Source organism: Lynx canadensis, chromosome A1 (genome assembly GCF_007474595.2).
Source record: "Lynx canadensis isolate LIC74 chromosome A1, mLynCan4.pri.v2, whole genome shotgun sequence".
Taxonomy (NCBI): Eukaryota; Metazoa; Chordata; class Mammalia; order Carnivora; family Felidae; genus Lynx; species Lynx canadensis.
This window is the reverse complement of record NC_044303.2, coordinates 224,579,700-224,605,840: the sequence shown is the minus strand read 5'-3', so window position 1 is coordinate 224,605,840 and position 26,141 is coordinate 224,579,700. Positions and strand designations below refer to the sequence as shown.

The following is a 26,141-nucleotide window of genomic DNA, read 5'->3' as shown; positions in this document are numbered from 1 at the left end:
GTCCTAACACCCGAATCCATAGTAGTTCTCCAAAGGGGTACCCTACTTTCATGGTGAATGTAGTCCAATATCAGTGTCATCAGAGTATGTATCTCCAGAGCTTATTCCCCAAAGCCCCTGAGTGTTTCTTCTGATACAGTTTTATACCAGAAATCACACCATTACTATATAAAAAATGATAAAGCAGCATCTGGAAAGCTAAAATGTTGTAAAAAACTTAAATTAAATTTTATTCCTCAGGCTTAGAACACAGAATTATTCAAGTTAAACTCACTTCCCACACCTCAAAACTGAAATATGATAGCACAAGGCAGTTACAAACAGAGGCAAAATTTAAATTTTGCACATAGGTAGAATCAGACAGAAAATGCCATGTAACTTTGAGGACGCTAGATTTTGATAAATTTCAAAGAGCAAAGGACAGATTCCTCTTTGCGATAATTCGTAATTTGTGGGTTTCAAAATTCCAATCTATCTGCAATATATAAATATGGTCATGTCTGGAGGATAGGACCATTATGCTTAGCAACAACAGCAAAATATAATCTAAACAATTTTAGAGAAAAAAAAAACGAGAAAATTGAAGAAAATTAGTTTATTTGGGAAAATACCAAAATAATTAAACTTGCGTATTATATGTTTAGCTAGCAGTTGCTTCACTGTTGAAAGTCTTATGAAATTCTCTCACGATAATATAATATTTTATTCAAATGTATGGAACTATATATTTATAAGCTAATAGAATTAGAAAATCAGATAGCGCCTGCAAGCCTTTACACAATAGAACGCTTTGCAGTGCGCAAAGCATTTTTACAGATGCTTATTGATCCCCACACAAGCCCGGGAGAGAGGCAGGAAGTCTTTACCATCTCTACTTTGCAGTTTGGGACCCTGAAGCTCAGAGACTTTGAGGTACGTTTCCAAGGATAGTAACTGTGAAGCTGCTATATTTTTGCCTTCAGTTTTATACATTTTGCCATAGATCCCAAACAGGTAAGAGCTAAGCAGTCAGTGAGACAGGGACAATCTGAACGTGTGTAAGGAATAAAGGTCAGCCGATCCAAAGTCTGTAAGAATTACTCAAATTGGAGTATCATCTTTTCAGATTACATTGCTACCATGTGAGATGCATACAAATAAGCAAATGAAACCGACGTCTAAACCAACCAGCAAAATGTCCAACAGCTAATTTTAGGTATCGGAATGATCCAAACCGCGGAGTTCAATGTACGAAAGCAAAAGGACTGGAAAAAATAATCGAGTTTTCCAATGTTTTATGTAGGATAAGGTGTGTGACTATTTTTTTAAATTAAACCTTTCCCTGACATATCAGATTATCTGAGTATATCTTACTGAAACCATTCATTCTATCGATTAAAAACAAACAAACAAACACAACAAGGGCGGGGGTTCTTTTGTGAAAATAAAGGAGGGCAGGCAGGACAGAGACAGTGGTCTCTGTCTTCAGAGCAGTGCACAAGTGGTGCACAGAAATTGCATACATTAGAGAGCAAGCAGCAAGTCCCCATGTTCCATCGATTTCGTATGGAGAAAAGAAGTGGGGAGGGCAAAGGAAAATGGTGCATACAAGTCCATGGTGGCGGGACCCGGTATACTGGATAAACCTCATGGCATTTTAACACAACACGATGCTAATAAGATCTTGCACAGTAACAGAGTGTGGGTCTCAAGAGTCCACACAGAGAAGTGGAAAACGAGGTCCCGATTACCTGCACAAGCTTCATTTCTCAGCATACCACCCCTAGTCCTAAGTGATTTGGACCCTTTGGGTTTAGTTTTGCCTTTGAAAAGAAATCACAAGATATTGAAACAAACTTCATTGTTTGCCTTCATTCAGGTATTCTTAAATTAAACAGTACCACAGACTTTATTGAGCAATTGAAAATATACACAAGGAACAATAGCTTTTTCTCTGTATATATTTTTTTTTAATTTGACTCTCTTCTGATTAAATGACCCCGTTTCGATCATGAAAAGGGCACTTGTTTCTACAGTAGCTGTGGCCAGCTTGCTCAGTTCCAAGTACTGTTTCCATGTGTCTTCCTTGCCATTGCTGAGGTTATATCTCCACTTGCTCAGGAAGCAAATTCTAGAAGGTTTGCCAGAATTAACCCCCTAAGTTGTTCTTTCAGATTCTATTTCTCCATAGAGTTCGGCTAACTTTTTAAATTCGGGTCCCCAGTCTCCAAGGTAGTGATAATCCTGGTCTGACTGTGTGGTTGCTGAATCCAGTGAGCTGATGGAGCCAGCCTCCGATCTCTGACCTTCGTAGGCATAAGTCTGAAGAGAGTCATAAGGGGGGACGCTGGGGTCTAGGTCGGCTTCTGCCAGTTTTTGCTTAATAAATTCCTGAACATCTATACTTTCTAGGGTGGACAATGTCTGGTGTCTGGGGGTGAGTTTCACTTCGGGTCGAATATCTCTCCGATACTTGAGCTCCTCGGCGGCAGAAGGATTCCTCAAGGCTGTGATGTCAAAGGCCTCGGTGTCTTCCTCCCCGCCCCCCTCGTCATCATAGGTGACCACATTCTCTCGCACGTCCTCCTCTGAAATGATCAGGGGCTCTTTTTTGCTGCGTCTCAGGGTGATAAAAAGTACTACAATTGCTGAAGAAAAATGGAAAGAGGATGAAGAGTTAGAAGAAAGGAAGGAAATTCTTGTAGACTTGACATCAGCAATGTCACCAACTACATTTTGTTTAGGCGTGCATTGTAACACAACCCTGATCTCTGCACTCTCTGGAAAACATTTGAAGTGTTTGTTTGTTTGTTTGTTTTGTTTTTTTATCATCTCAAGGAATGTAAAAAATAAAATAAAAATATCCCTTTAAAGCATTGAGAATCACTGATCTTCTCCAGAAAAACGTAACATTCACATTTGTTATGTGTTTAGGATCCTTAGTTCACTGTGGGCTAACCATCTGGTCTTCACACTGAGGGAAACAGAGGAGGAAAGAGCAAAATGGAATTTTGGCTGGAAGAATAATGGTGTATGTTGTTCTATCTATGGATTCTTAATCCTTCTAGGTATATACACTAAAGGAAAGATTTTTCAGTTTCTGTTAAATGGGAAGAGGGAACCCCTACCTTAAACCCTTGACTTTTGATGCTTTGTAGGAAATCAAAGCAGGAATATTTTACATGGTTGATCTCTCTTGTCCATTACCCTTTAGAATAATATCATCAGACATTTATAACTGCATATATCTATCAAGCTGTACAAGATGTTAGTTTATTTGTACCTAACTTTTATTTCACAGGAATTTTTCACATTGCCCATTTTTTTATATAACTTTGTAATTTAATCCTCATGGCAAACTGTGGGTTTCCTCAAGGAAACTGAGGCTCAAGAGAAATTACATGGATGACTAAGATCCAAGTCTAAGATCACACAAGTGACTGGTGGAAGCACCTAGACTGTAATCTGAGATTTCTCACAACAAAGTGGATGAGTTTCCATTACCATATCCCATATTTTGTTTTTTAAAAAAAATACAGAATGGGGAACTGAGTGACCAGTTGGGCATGTGGATTATTATCAATAATGCCACAACCATTAGATGAAATGATGTAAATGGGTCTTGGGCACTTTCCTTTGGCTGTTTCTCAGTATTTTCACATCTTTCTATTTGATGATAGGAAGCCATTACTAAATAGAAAGAATTACTTCACTTCTATTTTGTGCTATTAGATCCAATATTCTTTACTTCAGCTCTACAGAATGTTCTCGGTCAGCTGGTATTCTAGGTTTTATGATAGCAGTTACTAGGTTCATTGTTATTAACATTCTTTAAAGTATAATAATCAAAGAAGTACATTCAAATGGCATGTAGGACACATATATGTGTGTACATAATGTACATATATGTACATACATAGACAAATATATATATATAGAAACAATTTTTATGTATAGCATGTGACATACTTATGCTACATATTCACATACACACCGAATATACACCTACAGACATATATATATTTATTTCAAATTCATATTTATTTTTTAGTGTTTATTTGTTTATTTTGAGAGAGAGAGAGAGAGAGCACAAGCAGGTGAGGGGCAGAGAAAAAGAGAATCCCAAGCAATCTCCATGCTGTCACCAAGATCATGACCTGAGCCGAAATCAACAGTCTGATGCTTAACTCACTAAGCCACCCAGGCACCCTGAAATTCACAATTCTATACCGTATTTTATCTGGCAGCCTTAATGATATGTATCTTGTAAAACAAACAAACACCAGGTTAGCTATCCTCTGATAAAGAACATAGCCAGTACCCCAGAAGCTGACCTTTCCCTTATACTTCTAAAAAGTTACTTCTACTCTTACTTTATCATTACTGTTTCCTTGTTTCTCTTTATAATTCCACCCATTTTTTATGGATATCCCTAAATAATACAATAAATGAGATTTGTCTTTTTCTCAACTAGATATTATAGTGTGCATGAGCTTTTAAGATGACAATAGAAAGAGGAAAAGAAACAGATTTTCAAGCCATAAGTGCAAAGGATAATTGTGTGAGAGAAGTTCACTATATGTGGAAAGAGATGGTTACAGTGTACTGGAGAATCTAATTTTGCAGAGAAAAGGCAAGGAGTGCCTCTAGGAATGAGGAAAAAAAAAGACAGAACACCTATATAAAGGGTCAGAAAATCATGTTGAGAAGTCCGGAATAAAAGGATACTGACTAGGTAATGGCAGAACACAATGGGGGGAGATTACGGCAGACATGGGGAAGCGGTGACTGGCTGTGTTTGGAATGCAATGCTTAGAGAAAGCTGGAAATGAAAAGCTTATAGTACATGTGACCCTGCTTCACAAATGTCATGCTATTTAAAAATAGTTTCCCAAATATGCTGCTTATACTTGAGAGACATTATCTAATATAGCACTTTATTTCTGGGGGAGGAAAAAAACAGACTTTTGCTGAATTCAGCGAACATGCATCTAATACCTTCCTATTTATTTTAGTGTAAATCCCACTTAGAGCTTTCTAATTCAGGGCCCCATCCTCAAGTAACTTACTTCATTCCATTCAGAAGTGTAGATTTATCATCCAATATATATGTTCAGTTCATCTTTATGATTAAGTAAAGGGGGTTCTAACTTAAATCATCTATTTCTACAGACTGCCTAGTTTATTATAGTAAAATGTCTTACCGTTATTAATAAATCAAGTTACTTTTCTTTACGTTAAAATGGTTGGTTGTTGATTTCAAGGGAATTTATGTGCATGTATAACAGGGAGAATATGATCAGCAGTCTTAGCAAATTGTGGATGTAATTTGCGTTCTTCACCAATATTAGTGCCATATCAGCCTAATGAAATATAGGAGATCATGCTGGGTTTATTATTATACTTGGTTATATTTGCTTATTTTCCCAAATTAAAAAAAATATTTGTGATATATTTTGATTCAAAATATAGATAATAATTAAGTTTGAACTTTGAGAGAGACAGAGAGCGGGAACAGGGGTTGGGGCAGAGAAAGAGAAGAGAACAGAAGATCCAAAGCAAGCTTTGTGCTGAGAGCAGAGAGCCTGATATTGGACTCAAACTCGTGAACTGTGAGATCATGACCTGAGCAGAAGTCAGATGCTTAACCAACTGAGCCACCCAGGTGCCTTGGAAAGGACATTATTCTAATGATTATTTTATTCTGGGCCAGTATATTTCATTTTCTTCTCTTTCAGTTTGATCAGGAATTTTAAATCCATCGTATTCTTTTTATTTAAGAAAATTAAAATGAATTATTGAGTTTTTACTAATTTATTTTATTTAGGGAGGAATTAAAATTTGGGGAAACATTTTTATATTTCCTTTCTCACATCATTCACTCATTCATTTATTCATTTATTTATATACGATCCCAAAGCACTTGGAGTTCTAAAGGGGTCTGAGTTTTCATAAGTTGAACTGTCACACAGCTTGCATTTGAATACATTCCATACTGACTCCCAACATATTCCCCCAAAATATTTTTCAGAGCAGATTTTATTACCCATAAATATCACTTCATTCTTGTTCATATGATCATATGTTGGTGCTAAGTTTGGTAGAAAGGAGGTGGCCCAAGTTAGGAAGATTACTTTTATTAGCTCTTGGGCTATTGGTCATACCAGTTAGTGGCACTTCTTTTTTTCTCTTTAAAAGTTTATTTATTTATTTTGATATAGAGAGCATGTGAGGGGAAGAGAGAGAAGGAGAGAGAGAGAATCCCAAGTAGAGTTCGCAATGTCAGCGCAGAGCCCAATGGGGGGCACGAACGCGTGAACGGTGAGATCACAACCTGAGCCAAAATCAAGAGCCGGAAACTCAACTGACTGAGCCAGCCAGGCACCCCTACACTTGTCAAGGAAACTTATTTTTTTCAAACCAAGAGGAGCCCACACAGTTAAGTAAGATATCACAGGTGACAAACTGGTTGGCATTTAGCTCCTCATCACCTCCGCGTTTCTCTCCTAATCCCTCACTCTCCTCACATCAGATCTACCCTGATCCTCATTTATCAGGAAATTTATATCCAAGAGTAGGAATAGTCCAGCTGCAGGACTCATCTAAGTCACTTGCTTTTATGTAATGTGTGGGCTTATAGGTTGATGCCAGAGGTCTGATTCAGAGCCTGATTGAAAGGTTTGTTGTGTCCCAAGTGTGATTGAGGTTTGCTCTACCACCTGCTCTGGCTCTGGACCCTCTCACATGTGATGGGATGAGGTTGGGAAAGAAATGTCAGATCCCTGGAAGGGAAAGAGAACTCCAGGTATCCCTTCCTGTAGAACTAAATTCTGAGTGCATCATAAAGGGTCACTCTAAATTCTCTCTCATTCATCCTATTTAAAAACGATCTTAAACGGTAATCTTGACGGAACATAACCCAACTGAAAAATTGCACGTCTACCATTCCAAGTAGAGTTTCGTTGGTTTTCAAGCACCAATTTCAGATAATTGATATACACTTAGGTGGAGTCTGACCATACTGCAAAATACTGAATCATATTTATCCTATACAAAAACATAAATTTTATAGAACTCTAAAGTTCTTTTCTAATTGATGCTTTATTATTATAGATTTGTATATAGAGACAAGAGTCTGTACAGATTACCCGAGATCATATGGTTAATTAGTGGCAAAACCAGGACTGTGTATATACAAGTAATGTCCACAAACAGCTAATAACTAAAACATATTTCACTATTAATATATTAATTTCATCATTTGTATAGCTGTTAGTTTTTAACATTATTTCAGAATTATAAAAAAAAAAGTTCTAAAATAAAGTTTCACTACCTCTGGTATAAGCTGATATTTTCCTTGAAAATTAAAAGCTCGTACATTAGCCAACATTATTTCAAAACTAAAAATGACTACATTCTAAGTCTCTTGACTAGGTATCTTCTGAATAACAATAAAAACCCTTAAAATATCATGAAAATTAAAATTACATTATAAATAATAGTTGCTTCCACCAAACTTAAGAAATTATTCTGCAACCTTGGGATAAAACTGTAAAAAACACTTTTGAATTTTAATAAAAAATGAAGGAGTAAACATATTAAATAACACCTTTGTTCCATTAGTCCTGAGGGAGAGCATAAAATTTAGAATGCTCTCTTATTTACCCCAGAGGAGAAAAGACATTTTCATAAAGTCATTTAAAGGAAAGTATTGTTTCATGAAAAAATAAAATGTTATTCTACATAATATACCTTACATTTGCCTGTATATTAACATTTTCAATTACCTTTTTAAGCCTTTACCTTAGCATACAAAGATGGTTTCATGGTAATAAGTGAAAACAAAAGGCAAAGATAATGTGACTCTATAATCATAATAGATAATGATCTATCTTTCAGAATAAGGACTTTGGAGGAAATTATACTAAAATTACTGGGTTCTATTCTTTGTGGTTTAGGTTAGGAACCATAAAGGAATCAATATTTGTATTTGCTTTATTTTATTTTATTTCATTTTATTTTATTTTCCATTTTGGCTTTGTGTGTTTTTGTTTCAATTATCAAATGCAAAAAAAAAAAAAAAGCAATACATAAATGTCTTTAGCAAATAGCAGTTGTGACCAATCAATATATAAGTAAATAAAATTGAGAAAGCCTGGTTTTCCTGTTTTCCTTTTCTACCACGCATCTAGTGTAAGACTATACTACAGTGAAACACTTCCACGGCGGTGCAATGAACCTCCATGCTCCCTGTTGCTAAGTGCGATTGGTAGACTTAGCTACAAAATTTATTTAATATCTGAGCAGCTTTTGATACTGTTGGATGGTCTGTGCTTTTTGATATGTTATTTTTTCCTTTGACCTTGATGACATTATACTTTGCACTTATTCCTCCTTCTTCTCTGAACGTCCCTTCCCTCTGTACTGCTATCACATCCTTCTCGACACTGTGACCACACGTGAGCTCGTCACAGCTCCGCCTAGTTTATTATCTCTCTCTCTTTATAGTCTCCTGCTGTAGTGACCTCAACAACATGCACTTCTGATCCTCAGCTCAGTGAGGCTCAGCAACCACATTCAGCAAGAGATGAAAAGTCTTCTTTGAACCTCTTCTAACTCAGACAACATCTATCTAATCTATCCAAGATCGCTTTTTTGTCAGCTCTTTTATTTTTAGCCCTTGGAAACTTGTTTCAAGAAAACTACACCTGAGTGGCTCAGTTGGTTGAGCATCCGACTCTTGATTTTGGCTCAGGTCATGCTCTCACTGTATGTGAGTTTGAGCCGCACATCGGGTTCCACAATGATGGTGGGGAGCCTGCTTGGGATATTCTCTCTCTCTCTCTCTCTCTCTCTCTCTCTGTCTCCCTGCCTCTTGCACTCTCTCTCTCAAAATAAATAAATAAACTTAAATTAAAAAAAATTTAAAAAATACACTATGTCATAAACATTAGATATTAGCTCACTGACATGAAATTCTCCATGTGGCAGTTTTGAAATGAATCTTAGGCACTTCCATTAATCATTCTGTTAAGATTTTGATAAAAAATGCTCATCCAGGGATCTGCATCATATTATCCAAGATCACTTTTGATTTCACCTAAAACACCTTGATCTTATCTACTACTCTTCACCTGCGCTCTAACTATGCTAGTCCAAAGGGGGCTGAGCAAGACGGCCGCACTGTTGTCCTAATTGCTTTGCCTACATGCTCTCACGCCATCATGAGACTTGTTCTCTACTTCCTTTATACTCATCGTTTCCAAAAAGGAATGTTATGAATGGATTCTCTTGCTTGAAACGTCTCTTGACACGCCGAGAACAAAACCCACCATCTACCATGTTCAATGGAGCCCCAAACTGTCTCACAGCTGCCTAACCATCCATTCCACTTCCCAGCCTCATTCTGTCTTGCTCTCCACTCCTTCCATACTGGTGATTTATCTTTAACCTCAAAAACAAAACAAGGAACACTCCTTGCAAAACAAAATAAAACATCTGTCTCCACAAACCATACAGTTTTGTTTTTTTTTTTTTTTTAAATTTTGCCCCACGTGTACACAGTACTGAAAAAATGAGCAAAAGATAAAGATGCTAAGAGAAAGGAAGAAGGGAGTGGATATGCTGGGAAAATAAATATCTACCCTCTGAACAAAACAGAAGGATTCTTTATGTCTACTTCTCTTATTATAAAAATCGGATTTGTGGTCTTGTTGAAATAGCGATTCTAAAGAGGTTACAGTAATAGCTTCAAGTGTGGCTGTGATTAGACTTAGACTATTAAAATGATAATATATATATATATATATATATAATTAGAGAAAGTATCTTATTTTTTATTAAAATGAAATGTAATGCAAATCTCAACTAAAAATCCTATTAAACTTAATAAAATGTAATATAGTTAACGCCAAAATGATTCAGACTTTGTACTTTAAAATTCAGCTAACATTGATGATTAAGTAATATCTTAGGCTAATAGAAGTTTCCACAAGAAATCTATTTTTATACGGCGTTGAGATTCATCTGAGAATCATGTCACTTATATTCTTTGAAATAAATTGTAAAAGCTCCTTCAATGTGGTATTTAGAATTTTTAATATCAATTATTTCCCAAATAGATCCTTTCCAAAAAGATTTCTCTCTGAACCTATCTTTCCTTCTGACATTTCAACTCTTTCACTCACATTTCAATCCAAGTCTCTCTCCATCAGCTCGGGTATTGAGAAAGTTAATTAAAAGGAAGTCTGTGCAGCTATACTTTGTGGTCCAAATTTTGGGTTCCTAATTTTTAAGTCCCGTCCAAGTGATTTTCTTTGTCTCTCCTTTCTAATTCACTGCTGGCCACCATACGGTACATTCGGAATCGCCATCATACAACATTAGGAGTTGGGTGACCTTACCTAGGAGAATGACAACACACAGCAGAATAGCGATTAAGGCTCCTGTACTCAAGCCAGCCGAGGACAGGAACGCTTCCGCATGGCAGGTCCGCACGCGCCCATCTCTCTCGCATGCACAAACCCTGACGGTGAGGGTACTGCTGCTGCTGAGAGAGGGGATTCCACCATCAGAGATCATAATGGGGAGATAATACACATCCTGAATAGTTCGACTAAATCTCCTCCGCCTTGTCAGAATGCTGGCTGTGTTATCTATGACAGACATAAGCAAAACAAAATGTACTTAGTAAAGCCGCCGGTCAAGATTCACATTTCCTTTAATGGATAAAATGGGTATGTTTTTTTTTTTTTTTTAATTTAGTTTATGAAATGGACAAAGGAACAGGAAGGGGCGATCCTTAAAGAGTGACTAAGCTATGTTCTTAAATTGAGATACCGAGTTGGAAAATCAATTGAGCCAAAATTTAAAGAGAAGGGAAAGAGCGGAAGACAGGGGAATGAAGAAGCAATCATGTTGGACATGGCCATGAAGGCAAAAAGACTTAAAAGAATACAGATTCAAGCCAATGGGTCCTAAACTTTGAAACGAGACAGTGGTCCCCACGCCAAACCCGGTGACTCAACACAGGCATCAGCAAACTATTCAGATGATGTTAATGTACAAAAAAGCCCAAGGACCACTGGTGTAGATAATATATTTGTGGAGAGACCAGATCAATTAATAAACTTTTTCAGATTTAGTTGTGATGTGAAGCACTCTTGGTATATAGTAGCACACCATGGAAAGTTAATGATGAATAAAATAGTTAATTCTACTTTTTATGTGCTTTCAAAATTCTATTACATTAATTGCTTGCATAGTCACTCTGGATTATAGATTATAGAGGGAAGATGTTAAGCGTCTTATATTTTAGGAAAAATCATTTTTACTGTATATAATAATCAAAAAATAGAGAAACCGAGTCCCAGAGGATAAATTGCCCAAAGTTATAGAGCTAGTAAATAATCAGGATACAACCCCAATACATTCCCAAACCACAACATCACACTGCCTTTTTACCAATTCACCTCCAATCACACTGATGTTCTCAAGTGCACATAGTATATGGTTATCTTAGTACTGTTATTCTTCAGTCCAACAAGTTTGTTGGTCTAAAGACCCTTCTGCCATACACTTAGATGTGCTGTGCAGACCCCCTGCATGGAATATGTAGCTGCCCTACTTGCGCATTATCGCCTGGCCCTGTGTTGCATCCTTCTGGAGCAGCACATCATCAGTGACTCGTTGCTTCAAGGTTCTAAAGGTGGAGCCACTTCCATTGAATGCAGACATAGTGAAAGGCAGGTTTAGTTCCAGAGCTTTACTATTGGGCCAACTGCGAGGCATTAAATTTGCACGGAAGCTCAATGCCTCACGCTGCTCAACCCGCTGCCTTCCACTGCCCCACAGACGCTGATCCCAACTGCACACTGCAGTAAACAATCTGCCCTCTAAACTCCAGGTCAGAGCTTTCTTCCAGAGAATCTAACCTGCAAGTACACCTACAAGTTAATTACTAATTAATTAATTTTAGTTAATTCACTAAAAAGTAAGTGACTCATTAGACAATTACACTTAGGGATTCGTTTATCTTTTTGTTTTTTTAATTCTGGAAACTGAAATGCTATTACCTAGGAGTATGTTTAAGATAGCCATGATAAAATACCCTACAGTTATATTTTCTTGATTTTATATCGCCAAATTAACGCAGTAGAAAGATAACACATTTTGCAAATATTCAATGTAATAAAACACATGAATTATATGGTTTTATAATCATATGCACATATGATCATTTATGTGCACACATATACATAACTGAAGGTTTGTTAAAGAGCACACATAATCCAATGACAAATTAGAAAAGATTTTCTTACCCAGTGGAAAAGAAAAAAATTATTGATTGTCTATTTTGAAACAAGTTGAGAATGGGAAAGAAAAAATGCAGAAATTGCATCATGTGTATTGTATAATTACAACAGTCACAAGCCCTCGCCCAGAGACCTGAGCTTTGAAGCAGCGCACCTCTCAGCTGTAGGACGTTGAATCACGATTAATATAAACTTGCCTACATGTGCAGCTCCCTAGTCTAAGGAAAAGGTATGAACTAAGTGTTCACAGGCACAAACATGTTTGAGAATCCCACTGCTGGCCTCCAAAGAAGAGATGGAAGGCACCGGTCCCTGATTTCAATAAACATGGTTAATAACGTGTACAATGATACAACATGCAATGGTAGTTGCGGACCCCCTTTTATGGCTCTGGCCTAGTGTACACGTTAGATTCTTAATCTGGAAGCATACTCTCTTTCGGAATAATTATTGGAAATGCAGTCAGAAACACGATCGGAAACAAAAAGAAATCCAGAACATGTTTCTAGTACACCTTAAGTTCTTAAACAGAAAGCTCTCAGACACAGAGACGTAAAACTATTCTTTCTTTTTTTCCAGCTGTAGGTTTGACTTTTGAAAAGAAAAGAGGATTCAGGAAGCAAAGAGCTTCCTACCTAGAAAGATTTAGCAGAGCAGAATAATGAGCTCTTCAAATGGGATATTGTGTACCTAACTGGAACTGCAAAAAATGTACTTGGCTGAAAGCTCACTGAACTTGAACGAGAAAACTTTGAACTAAAATGGAAGAGGTAAGAAGATATGTATGCATACACACACACACACACACACACAAATGTATTTTTATACAGAGAATAAAATTTGTTTCATTGAAACTGCAAAATTAGGTTTCAAGAGCAACAACAAATCCCAAACTTGACATATAATTAAAAAAATAAACCAAGCAATATAGAAAATCTTCATTTCCAAGTGGATAAAAATATATGAGCTCAATAAAGATCAACCATACCAGGATGGAACATGAAAAGTACTGATTATCAATGCTAAATAAAGGACAGTCTCTAACAATGTGTACCCAAGGTTGGTCCTTAATTCTGATTCTCAATAGTTTGAATGAAGACACAAGCTCATAGGACTCTTGGAAGCCAAGAACATATATTTGGTTAGGATTCAAGAAGATATTGGACAGCTAGCACAAAGAACTTCAACTAAAACAATGTGAATAAAGATGCATATTAGATGAGTAACAGCGATTATTTTGTAATATGTATCTCTGAATGCAGGAATAGGCTATAGGAAGTTCAGATAAACTAAACAGTACTGGAATCATTCAGTAAAATATGGACTACCTATGAATCTCTTTAGTGAGAAGACCGCACTGAAACACTGTGCATACTTTTGGGGTTACCACCTTAAAAGTATTGAGAGGACTTTGGGATGGCAAAAATTTTAGAAAAATCTGTCATACAAAGAGTCTTTGAAGCAACAGTGTGAAAATTCTACATGTTGCATATGGATTTAGGTGGTGACCAAAGGGTCTCAGAAAATGGCCAGAAAAATTGGGAGATTCTCTTAGTTATTAATGTCTTCTGGAATATATTCCTGATATTCCCAGCAAGTGTATCTTCAGTGTAATTTGGAAATAGCCTTGAATGTGTTTTATTCTTTCAACACAGATGTCAAAGCATCCTTTATATATATATATATATATATATATATATATACACACACATATATATATATAAACATATATATATACACACACACATATATATATATACACACATATATATGTATATATATATTCTATTTCTTTATTCTATAAATAATATATAATATTATAAATAATATAATGAAACTATATATAACTATATATAATATATAATAAATATATAATAAAACTATAAATTATATATATATATATTCTATTTCTTTTTTGTAAACAGCTATGGTCCATAGGAGAGGATGTAAGGAGACTGCTATACAGATATGCAATATCTGACTTCATGTAGACACTTTAAGAAAACATTGTGATGACTGGAAAAGCAATCATAGTAAGAAAAAAATCACTTTGGAGCTACAAGAACTACAGGGATTTCATAACTGCTGATGATTCACAATAAAATATTCACAATAAAATGTTTTGTGAATTCATAGGTACACTTGCAACCTCTAAGCTTCTACAGGGACAGAAGGCTACAGAGTAGGATAGTATAATGCAAGTTGCATACTGCTTCTGGAATTCAGACATAATTTTCTTGAGCTAATAGTATGTGTCCTATTATTTTTTTGTTCAATATTTTGAAAGACCTTGAAAGATTCTAATCTCTGTGCTACTTATATAAACTGTAATACAATTTAAGTTAAAATAAGGGATGCTTTTTAAATGCTCCCTGGAGCAAAAACAGATCTTACATTAAAGTCCAAAATTGCCTTATATCTTGGTATTAAAACTATGTGTTCTTCAAAATTTAAATTATTAGACATCCATACACTCCCCACCATTTCATAGGATTCTTTGTTTGATAATACAGGTATAAAGATAGGCTTTCTCTCAAGCACAGCCAGCAGACATTAAAATAATATTTTTAAATCCATCAGAACACCAGATGTATTTAAGATCCCCAGATGTGGATCTCTAATTGAACTAAACTTAAAAAAAATTTTTTTAAATGTCTGAAGAGAAAGCTAGGAACTAGAAACTTAATTTCACCAGACAGATAAATATGCATGACTTCATATTGTTTCCTTTTTTTTTTTCTGGCCTTCCAGCAGCAATGAAATATACTCATAATTTAACTATTATCAGAGACCATGCATGAAACAATGCTCTTTTGCCCGCCTGTACAGCTCCTCTCACATAATAGGTACTTGATAAATAATGATTTAAACTACACTCAGCAGGAACTTGTCTTTTGTTCCAGTTTCCTTATTATGTTGACATGTATTAAGACATTAAAAGGAAAATGAACTTACATATCCTCTAACACTTCAACAGCATTACCTCCTCAAGCTCTCTACTAAATGTTTATTGCTTCTCTCCTGCTTCCTGACTTCCCCTTCTTTGACCCTAGAATCGCCCTAATATCAATTTTCAGCCTCCTGATTCTGCCTCTTCATTTAAGTTTGTAAACATCCTCCTGGCCTCCCTTGCTTTTTCTGCCAAATCACGAATGTATGATCCAATATGTCATTATGTTCTTATTTGCACCCTGGAATGTCAACCCTTTGACCATCTGCCACACTCCTTCTTGATCATCTTTAAATCCCAGATAAACACAAGCATCCATTGTCTAAGGCTTCTGCTTTCAGAGTCGTTAAAAAAGATATATGTTGGTAAAATAGTTATAATTATCTTAATTGGCTCCACCAAGTACATAGAGAAACGTAGACTATGCTCTTAAAGGAGCCTAGCCATCAATTTGTCGATATCTATTCTTTATCAGATGCCAGGCAATAGCTATTCTGAGCTGCTTTGCCATTTTCCTTTGAGCCTTAATCTTCCATTCACAGCAGGAAAATGTCTTTCCCAAAAAGAAGCTACTATCTATTATCAACATTTTAAAACCACATTTGAAACTGTTCAGTTCCTCTTTACCATCAACTATGTCCATCTCTCTATACAAGACTATGTATTAGAGACTTAAAAAAATATAAATACATATGAAGAAAAAATATGAACTTTGAAGAGTATCAGCAAATCTGCTCATGAATAACACATATGAATATGCATGAGTGTTAATAAGAGTGGAGAAGGTGATAAAAAAACAGAAACTTTTAAAATAGAAATCCAGCCCCAAATTCAAAATAATTCATAACCATACCACAATAATATAATAATTGTAGAAGGAGAGGTAAGGGTTGTTTACAGAAAAAAAAAAAAGAGACAAGCATATGAACTACAAGGGAAGCCCCCTACTCATTATTTATCACATACCTTTAACAAATACTATTATTTTTAGTGGGAATGGATGAATCAAAGTAGAAGATATTATGTTTGGAGTCACTAAATTTGTAAACACAGAAGGAAATTGTGAGGATAAATCCTTAGCTTGAAAAAGTGAACACATAACCCTATTTATGAAGTTGTTTTAATGTTTCCCCTGCCTGAGAGCAGAGGGTAGAGGAGGTGACTCCTGGGGCATTATGTCCTTCTGAGCCAGGAAGGAATTAAAGCAGAGAATAACCTACAGTTTCACAAAAGGAAAACAAAAAGGAAAGTGGCGTGGAATGGTAAATATTAGGCACATTTTACTTTGTCTACTTTTATACTTGTGCTTAGAGAACAGTAGGACGGAACTGTCCTTTGCTGTCACTCCTTTGTGAGTGGGAGTAAAAAAAGGTGAGAGGAGGTAGGGTCTGCCAAATACATTAGGAAAAATATATAAAAGTAAAAACAAAAATCAACAGAGATTAAAATCACTAAGAAGAGAACAAAAGAATATTTTCTTATCTAGAGCAAAATGGCCATTAAAACAAATCACTGCATTTGAAGTCACACTTTCCGATTTTAGGCTCAAGATGGCATATGAACCCTGTGCCTTCTTCCTAGTCAAGCTTTGGGTCTCTATTTTCCCTTAGAGGACAGTATGATGCTAGCAGGTGTGACCACCTTCGAGGTGTGACCACCATGCGAGTAAGGAGGACTGAGATCTGACTGGGAGGGAAGGGGGATCCCTACTAGAACCCAAACAGCGTGTCTCAGCCTCACCAGAGACTGCAGGTAAGTGACTCAGCAGGGCCCAGCTGCTACCACATCCACTAGAGGATGTTGGAGGCATCGACTGCAACCATATTCTCAGTTAGGACTGTGGGGTGTTGTTTTATTTAGGAATTGGGAGAAACGGCTAAATGGTCTCTCGAAGCCCTGTGGTTAAAAACGGAATTTTCAATGGTTAGACTCTGCAGAGAAATTAAGCACATTACAACACCAGCTGCGAGTTCTCATTTGAAGGACAAAAATAAACTCTGGGAATATTGACTACGAGAAACCTGATGGTGCAAAAGAAGTACAAACTATACATCAAGGCTCTTCATGGCTTCCGACGTGTTTCAAACCAATGGACTGTGAAATCCGAGAGAAAAGGCCCTAAATGACACCTCTTTAAGAGGTTTTAAACATAGTCAAATTCGACGGGCACCTGGGTGACTCAGTGGGTTGTGTCCAACTCTTGATTTTGGCTCAGGTCATAATCTCATGGTTCGTGAGTTCAAGCTCTGTATGGGGCTCTGCGCTGACAGTGCAGGGCCCGTGTAGGATTCTTTCACTTCCTCTCTCACTGACCTCCCTCTCAAAATAAATAAATAAATAAATTAATTAATTAATTAATTTAAAAAAAAACAAAAAAAATAGTCAAATTTGAAAATGGTCCTTATCTTAAACTCAGTGTAAACTCAGATAGCCTTTCACCAAACCCAAATAATCACAAGGAAAACAGTACTTTCCAGCAGTGCCTTTTAAGTATTTTGCTAAAACTCGTAAGACAAGTTACAAATGATATGACCCTCATGTTCATAAGTATGAATTAATACTACCAAGAAACAAGTAAAGGTAATAAAAACAAGGAAAAACAAAATCTTCAAAAGGTTGCAACAAAGAGAATAGGATAGTCTACAGAATCTTTTGTTTAATGGCATTAAAATGGTAATTTTCGGGGCAGGTCATTTATGTAAAAAAGTGGTATGGACTCATTCATTTTTAAAGAATGGGAGTGTCTACCAAAGTGGAAAACGCATATCTAAAGAAGAAAACTGAGAGACAAATATGAGTAGATAGCAAATTATCAACAAAATTATAAGGATTTTCAAATTTGAAAGCCTTATTATATGTGATTCAGAACCCTGCAAACAGAGATACAAGTATACACATAATTATAAATTGTCTCTTCCATGTGTAAAATCTGTAAGATTTACAAATGCACTTGACAATTAGAATTAAGCCTAGGAATTAGGCTGGCAAATCTCCCTGCATCAAATAAAACCTAGTCCCTCAAGAAAGCAGCATAAAGACTATGAAGCGGAACAGTCTTACCTGGTAGACTAATGATAATTTATATTGGGGGATTAGATTACACTTTTATATTACAAAATGAATAAATACAACAATCGTGTGCACAGAACCCTTGTATAAGCTTATACTCACAGACTTGGTTACATGACCAGAGTTCATTAGCTATAGATATTTGGTTAAGAAGCTGGAATTAAACAATGTGAGTTTTTGAGCCTAAAGTGAAGCTTACCTATTACAATTTCAAGAGAAGGTGATTATAGGAAAAACTACATTTTAATCAGGAAGCATTTCATGCTTTTTTGTTGTTTTAGAGTAATGTAATTTGATAATGCTTGCGACTTAAAAATTATCTTCTGAACTCTGGTTTTTAATTTTAAATAAAATTGTATTATTAGTGGCATGTTAGTTAATGATAAATAAGGTCATTTATCAAACAAACCTATTTACAATATATATTTCGCTATATATGTTGTAAAAAGAAAAAAAAAATAGAAATTCTTCACTTGATTACTTTCCAAATCAAAGTCTTCAGTATTTTAATAGGTAAGGGTCAAAATTTTCCAGATAAACATTGAAGATTTTGGTTAAGTACTAAATTTTCTATTCACCACAATTTTGTACTAGGACAAATAAAGGATTAATGGCAGAATCTTTTTTTTTTTTTTTTCTAAGCATGGGACATAGATAGCAGTGTACTTAATACTTCGTGTGTTCTGAATAGTGAATAAAATGCCTGTGTCTCTGCCTTACCACATGGCCCTGGCTAGATTCTTCTAAATGATGCTGCATTCTGTCACCTTTCTGCTGTCTTGATTTCCAGTCTAATTGAAAAGTATTCTCAGATTCATTCTACCTGGCGGATCAGATTCTATCGTTTAAAGTCAAATCACGGGGGCGCCTGGGTGGCGCAGTCGGTTAAACGTCCGACTTCAGCCAGGTCACGATCTCGCGGTCCGTGAGTTCGAGCCCCGCGTCAGGCTCTGGGCTGATGGCTCAGAGCCTGGAGCCTGTTTCGGATACTGTGTCTCCCTCTCTCTCTGCCCCTCCCCCATTCATGCTCTGTCTCTCTCTGTCCCAAAAATAAATAAACGTTGAAAAAAAAAAATAAAGTCAAATCACGTTTCAGTACAATCTTTAGTGATCTAAGTGTCACTGCCTTCAGTTAAAAGTTACATTTCATAACATCTTCTTTTCTCCAACTAGACGGCAAGTCCCCTGAAAGCAGGAGCTTTGTGTTTTAATTCTTAACATTCTGGACAGCTTAGATCACTGCCTTATACAGCACAGACAACGCATGCCCCCTTACAGATTAAGTGGTAGGAGAAAAACAATGTCAATTTAAGAGCTGACTACAGATTTCTTTTAGAGAAAAAAATTCTTTGTAAGATGAGAGAGGAAGAATGGTGATGAATAGTTATACAGTGTGAGTCTCCTGTAGAATGCTGGACAGCCAGTGTAAATGTCAAGCCATGAAAAAAAGCTGTGTGTGTGTGTGTGTGTGTGTGTGTGTGTGTGTGTGTATTTCAGGTGCTTTTCTTCAGTTTTTAATTAGATACAATAAATGAGTATATTCTTACTGAAAATACTCAAAGTCCATTTCATAAACATTTCTTAAGCATATTTACTTTGGGGTGCCTGGATGGCTCTGTCCCTTAAGCATCCAACTTGATTTGGTCTCAGGTTATGACTTCGTGGTTCCTGAATTCGAGCCCTGCATTGGACTCTGCACTGACAGTGTGGAGCCTGCTTAGAATTCTCTCTCCTTCTCTCTCTGTGCCTCCCCCACACTCTCAATATCTCTCTCTCTTTCTCTCTCTCGAAAACAAATACATTAACAATAAAAAAAACATATTTTCTCATTTGCGAGAGACAAAGAGAGATAGAGAGAGAGGGAGAGAAAGAGCGAGAAAGAGAGAGTTGGGGGGCAAAGGGAAAAGGATAGAGAGAGTCTTCAGAATGCTCCACATTCAGCATGGAGCACAATGTGACAATGTGGGGTTCGATCTCACAATCATGAGATCATGACCTGAGCTGAAATCAATAGTCAGAGGCTTAACTGACTGAGCCATCCAGGCACCCCAAGAAAGATTCTTATTTTCTACAGTATAATTATTGCTCATAAATGTGATTAAACACTACACTTAGATAGTTATTTTTGTTTGATGCTTAATTATATATTGTTCATTTAATACTTTGTCTTTACCTTTTCAGACATTTATTCTTATTTTCATTTGACTGCTATAGCTCCAAATATTTTATCAATGGAACATTATTAAATTGATAGATTTTTTAAATGTTTATTTATTTTTGAGACAGAGAGAGACAGAGAATGAGTGGGGAGGGGCAGAGAGAGAGGTAGACACAGAATGGGAAGCAGGCTCCAGGCTCTGAGCCATCAGCCCAGAGCCCGACGCGGGGCTCGAACTCACGGACCGTGAGATTGTGACCTGAGCTGAAGTCGGACGCTTAACCGACTGAGCCACCCAGGCGCCCCTATAATTAATAGATTTTATATTTAATATTATAGTAATTATATTAAATACTGAGGCATTCAGTATTTTAAAATACATTTCCCTGATTGTCACATGAGTATGCTAACAGGATATCCTAACAGGAAGAGGATTATCTTATCGTAGTTCTTTTTTTCAAGTGTCACTAAAAAAAGATCCATCGACTATTAGCTCGTTATTTTGCAAATAAGTACTTCAGCACGATTTATTATTATCTTTATAATTTAATTTCATTGGAAACTGGTAAAATTATTTCCTTGTCTGTCGAGTTAGGGAATTTGTCTGGGATAGTTACGTATTCTTCCCACCTAAAACTCAAATATTTCTTTACTCAGAGTAATTTATTTGGATTCTTCATATTATTTTTCCATCTATGTATTTACTTTTTAGTTACCTTCAGTGTGCGTGCCCCTTAAAACATGTAGCTCTTCGTATGTGATTTCAAATTCTTTATATTTTCATCTCTCTTAAAAATTACAAAATAGTAATAATTGTGTCCATATCTCCATTTTACAAAGGAGGAAACAGACACACCGAGAACAAGGATTTGGTGGTGGTCTCACACATAATTAGCAGAGAAACCGGGTTTCAAATAGAGCCAACCTATTTCCAGAGTCAAACTCTAAAACTTTCTTCTTTGTTTTTCCTCTTATTTTTTTAACAGATATTTACTTAAAGTTTCCTCTGTGTCAGGCACCGTGGTAGGAGTGAGGAGTACAGCAGTTAAATAAGTCAGACAAAATTCCTTGCATGCCTGGATTTTATAGTCTAAATGGGGAGAGAGCCCACCCTGTGACAAGTGTTGTGATGAGGGAAGTTCCAGTTGTCATATAACCATTTGTCATTGAAAACAAAATGGATTTTTTTCTGTCTAATGACTGCTGGGTATTGGGTGTTGGGTAGCCAAAGTCCTGGCTAATTTTCTCTTAAGGGCATTAAATTTTTCCAGTTATGTTTTGAGTATGGATGGAGTCAGGGTTACCAAGACTTTTGGGAAAAGAGGGAAGTGACTGAAGCTTGACAGATGATAGAAATCAGGAGAGACAGCAAAATTCCATAAGACTCAAAAGAGCAGGAGGCGTCCAAGGACACTGACGTTAGGTGGTCTCACATTAGGTGGTGCATCCCAATATATGCTAACTGTCTCTCTTTCATCCTGCTTGACCCTTGCAATGTCCTGTGATCTTCTGCTGAGGGAAGTCCTTTGAGCTCCAATTCCCAGTGATTTCTCCAACACAGTAAGAAGTGGTGAGTAGATCTAGGCCAGTATTTATATATTTTCTTGTGAATCTCAGTGCCTCTCTGCTTTGGAAGTGACTTTCAGGATCCATCCACAGACCAAGTTTATTTAGCTCTACATTGTTATCCTAGCAAATATTTGGAAGAATGAGCCTGAAATCTATTTTTAGTCTGCAATTTCTTTTGTCTGTTATTCCTTTCAAATATCTGCTAAGCTGGGCTCCTTTTTCACCATACTCTGTTTACCCTTACTTTTGGTACTATCTTTGAGTACATGGTAATTTGGGAGAAGGGCTATAGCGGGAATGGGAGAGTAATGGAAAACAAAACCCAGAAAAACACAAAAAAGTCGAAGTGATACCTGGCACAGAGTGACAATGTTACCCAGGTCAACTTACATATATATATATATACATATATATATATATATATACATATATATATATATATATATATATATATATATATAATTTATCTATTTTTATTCAGGTGTTTGAGATGTTCTAGAGAATCTAGATAACCAGCCGGTCCCTTTCTGTGTACTTTTTGTATTACCCTTTCCACAATGGTTAAAAATGCTACCTTTGCCTTCTGTCAAGGTCATATGCTTATAGATAGATTTAGATATCTAATTTTATTCACTCCCCTGAATTTGTTCTCCTCCTCTCTTTATTTCTCTACTAGTACCATATTTAAAGAGTATTTCATTGTTTTATGCTAGTCTTAGCCTATCAATAACTAATTTTGTGGTTGGACCAGCCTTTGTGATTCTTATTATGATTGCAAGACACTCTTCCGCAATAAGCATTAGGAAAATTTGAAAAACAAAAAAAACAAAAAACCAAAAATGTTTATTACTTACATATCCCGGAAATTATGTGGCATGCCTGGGGTCACACAGAGAGGTGGAGGGTAGAGAGAAAGAGAATGTGGAGGGGCCTTCAAGTTCTATTGGTATTGGGGTCAAGGGTGGGTCCTAGGGTCTGGGAGACTCACTCTTTATTGATGAATTTAAAACATAAGAGTGGGAATTTAAAGCATCGTAAGAGAGGCAGAGAGAAAAAGGCCCAAATCAACAGTTATCAAAATCAGTCAAGGTCTCTAAAACAAAGAGTCTCCCGGGACAGGGGGAGGCAGCCTGGATCTTGATCTAGTCCTGTGTCTGGCATGGTGTTTGTTCCAGATAGCCCTCTTTGAAGTGGGGGCCTTGGCAATCAAAGCTTAAGTCAGGCACTTGCAAAAAAAAAAAAAAAAAAAAAAAAAAAAAAAGAAAAGAGAAAAACCAACTGTCTGGGTTTACACTCACTATATTCATCTTTATAATGTCTAGATATCTGTTAGGATATGTCCTCTCTTCTTCTGTTTCTGCTAATTACATACCTCCAGCATCTTCTTTTTCAATACATTTTTGCTTTTCTTAATCCTTTACTATTTATTTGCATTTTATTAACAGATGACTAGTTGAGTTTATCATTAAAATTAGATTTAATTTATGGATTAATATGAAAATTTAAGTGCTCTGATTAAGTAATTTGGTAAGTATATTATTTTGGGGTGTGTTTTTATATTTTCAGTAACATTGCTCTTTATATAGAATAAACTTGAAAATTATGTATTGGATTTTTTTTTCCTCTAATGATTTTGAAGGGTTTGTGCTAATTTGCTCGATTTGTTTTTGCCATTTTAAATTGTACCTGACTTACTATTTATTCATATATATTTTTTAATTAATTAATTTATTTGAGAGAGGCAGAGACACTGTAAGAAGGGAAGGGGCAGAGAGAGGGAGAGAAAGAATCTTGGAGTAGGCTGAGTACTTCCAGCGGAGAGCTCTACGCAGGGCTCAAACTCATGAAACCTGGAGATCATGACCTGACCCGACACCAAGCGTCAATGCTTACCTGACTGAGTCACCCAGGTGCCCTTGTAGTTTTGGGTTTTTTTTTTTTAATATAGGAAATCGATCCATTTGGGGCATTTGCTAGTATTCAAAAATGTTGGCAAAACATCCCATTACTATGCAAGGTGTTTCTGTAGACTTTCTTACATTTTCCTATAGACAATTTCATCATCTGTTAACAAGGATAATCTTGTGTTTTGTTTCTATTTATCATGGTTACGTTTTTCTCTTTGAAATGAGAATATTTTTATTTTTACAATGCTTATTAGTTGTAGTGACTGTAGGTGTCCTGAGACCAGAAGAGTTGCTTAGATGAACCTATCAGAAACCTACCAGAATGTGCTCCTTTGTAAACATGTGAGCTGAATAAATGTCTTATTTTAGACCCCATGGATCATGGGTTTTCTTTTTTTCAGCAATAGTTGTTTCTTTTGACGCAATGGGTAAATATTTCCAACTTTTTATATAAAATTTCCTATCTCATTTTGAATTTGGTACACCTCTTCTAAGCAGCATATTTATATACAGCTTTGATGAAAAATGATACTTAATCCGATTATGACTACAATATGTTTGAACTTATTTCTACTTTCTTCTTTCATTTTCTATGCTTTCACTTTCCATCTTTTATTCTCCTTTCTGGCCTTGTGCTCCATTGATAAAATAAGCTTTTTTATTTAACTTTCTGAAAATCCTTCCTTGCTTTGGAAATCACAGACTTTTATTCTGCTAATTTAGCATTTACTCTTCAAGCTTTAACATATGAAATAAAACATGAATTACAAGATTTTTTTCTTCTCTATTATATTCTGCAGAGATTCTGAAGGCAAAGATTAATACGACATTTGTCAAAATGTCAGTAGCGAACAGTAAAAACTTATTTTTTATACATTGGAAAAAATTCTTAACTAAGGGGTCCTCCTTGATTTTAGATAGCTTACCATTTTTAACTAAATCTAGGAAAGGTTATTGATAATAGCAAATTATTTTCCTTCAGCATTTTGAGCACGTGGTTTTTGTCAACCTCTTTCAGCTTTAAAAAAAAATTAGGGGCACTTGGGTGGCTCAGTCAGCTAAGCTCCTGACTTTGACTCAAGTCATGATCTCATGGTTCATGAGTTTGAGCCCTGCATCAGGCTCTGTGCTGACAGCTGAGAGCCTGGAGCCTGCTTCCGATTCTGTGTCGCACTCTCTCTTCACCCCTGCCCCGTTCACACTCTCTCTTTCAAAAATAAATAAACATTAAAGAAAATTTAAAAAAAATTAACACAGGAATCTACTTTAAATCTAATTCTCATTGTTTTTAATTATTCTGCATTTTGTCTTTGATACTGTAAAGATTTTTCTCTTTATCTTTGAGGTTTAACAGGGTTTTTAAAAATTTTTTTTTAATTTATTTTTGAGAAAGAGAGACAGAGAGTCTCTCTGTGGGAGGGGAGGGGCAGAGAGAGGGAGACACAGAATCAGAAGCAGGCTTTGAGCTGTCAGCACAGAGCCCAAAGTGGGGCTCGAACTCGTGTACCTCAAGATCGTGACCTGAGCCAAAGTAGGACACTTAACTGACCGAACCACCAACGCACCCCTGAGATTTACCAGTTTTAAACTATCATATCCAAGCGAAGATTTGATTTTGTGCTTGGCTTTGGTGTTTATGTTCATTGTAAGGACACATCTATTTTCAATATGAGAAACTGTCAAGTAATTTTACCTATCTATATTGTTGATTGCTATAATTTCTTCTTAATTCTTCTAGGCACGTTATACTCCATATCTGCTAAGTGTTCTTATGCATTTTTAAAGTTTTGATCTACCTGAGCTTTTTTGCTTGAATTAATGAATTTTACATTTGACTTGTTAAACTTTCTTTGTGTCCTGTCTAGAGGTAATGCTGCCTAGTAATTTGTGTTGTTCTGTCTTTATATCTGTGTCTATGTGTATATGTATACATATACGTATATTATATATGTTTATATACAGGTATATGTCTTTGTAATTACAGTATAAACTTAAGAATATAAACATATATATGTAGTTTTATACATACCTAAATATCTATAAATTTCTATATGTAGTTCTGTATATATGTATGTAATACATATGTAGTTCTGTATATATGTAATTTCTATATGTAGTTCTTTTCTATATATTCAATAACTATAGTTTTATATGTTTATATATAATTACATATATAAAACTGAATTATTGTATGT

General features: G+C 35.9%; 1 protein-coding gene across 2 annotated transcripts in view; it reads right to left on the bottom strand.

Annotated features, from left to right (window-relative positions):
- Positions 1–599: 599 nt before the first annotated feature.
- Positions 600–26,141, bottom strand: part of CDH18 (cadherin 18) — a 348,818-nt gene continuing 323,276 nt past the window's right edge. Inside the window, exons 10-11 of one of the 2 annotated variants that reach the window (XM_032594646.1) lie at positions 10,383–10,634; positions 600–2,627 (exon numbers count right to left, since the gene is read on the bottom strand). In XM_032594646.1, coding sequence (XP_032450537.1) covers positions 2,137–2,627; positions 10,383–10,634 — 743 coding nt within the window. In that variant the 3' untranslated portion in view covers positions 600–2,136. Of the gene's footprint in view, positions 2,628–10,382; positions 10,635–26,141 lie in introns of those variants that run through there. The other variant, XM_032594647.1, reaches the window with a different exon arrangement.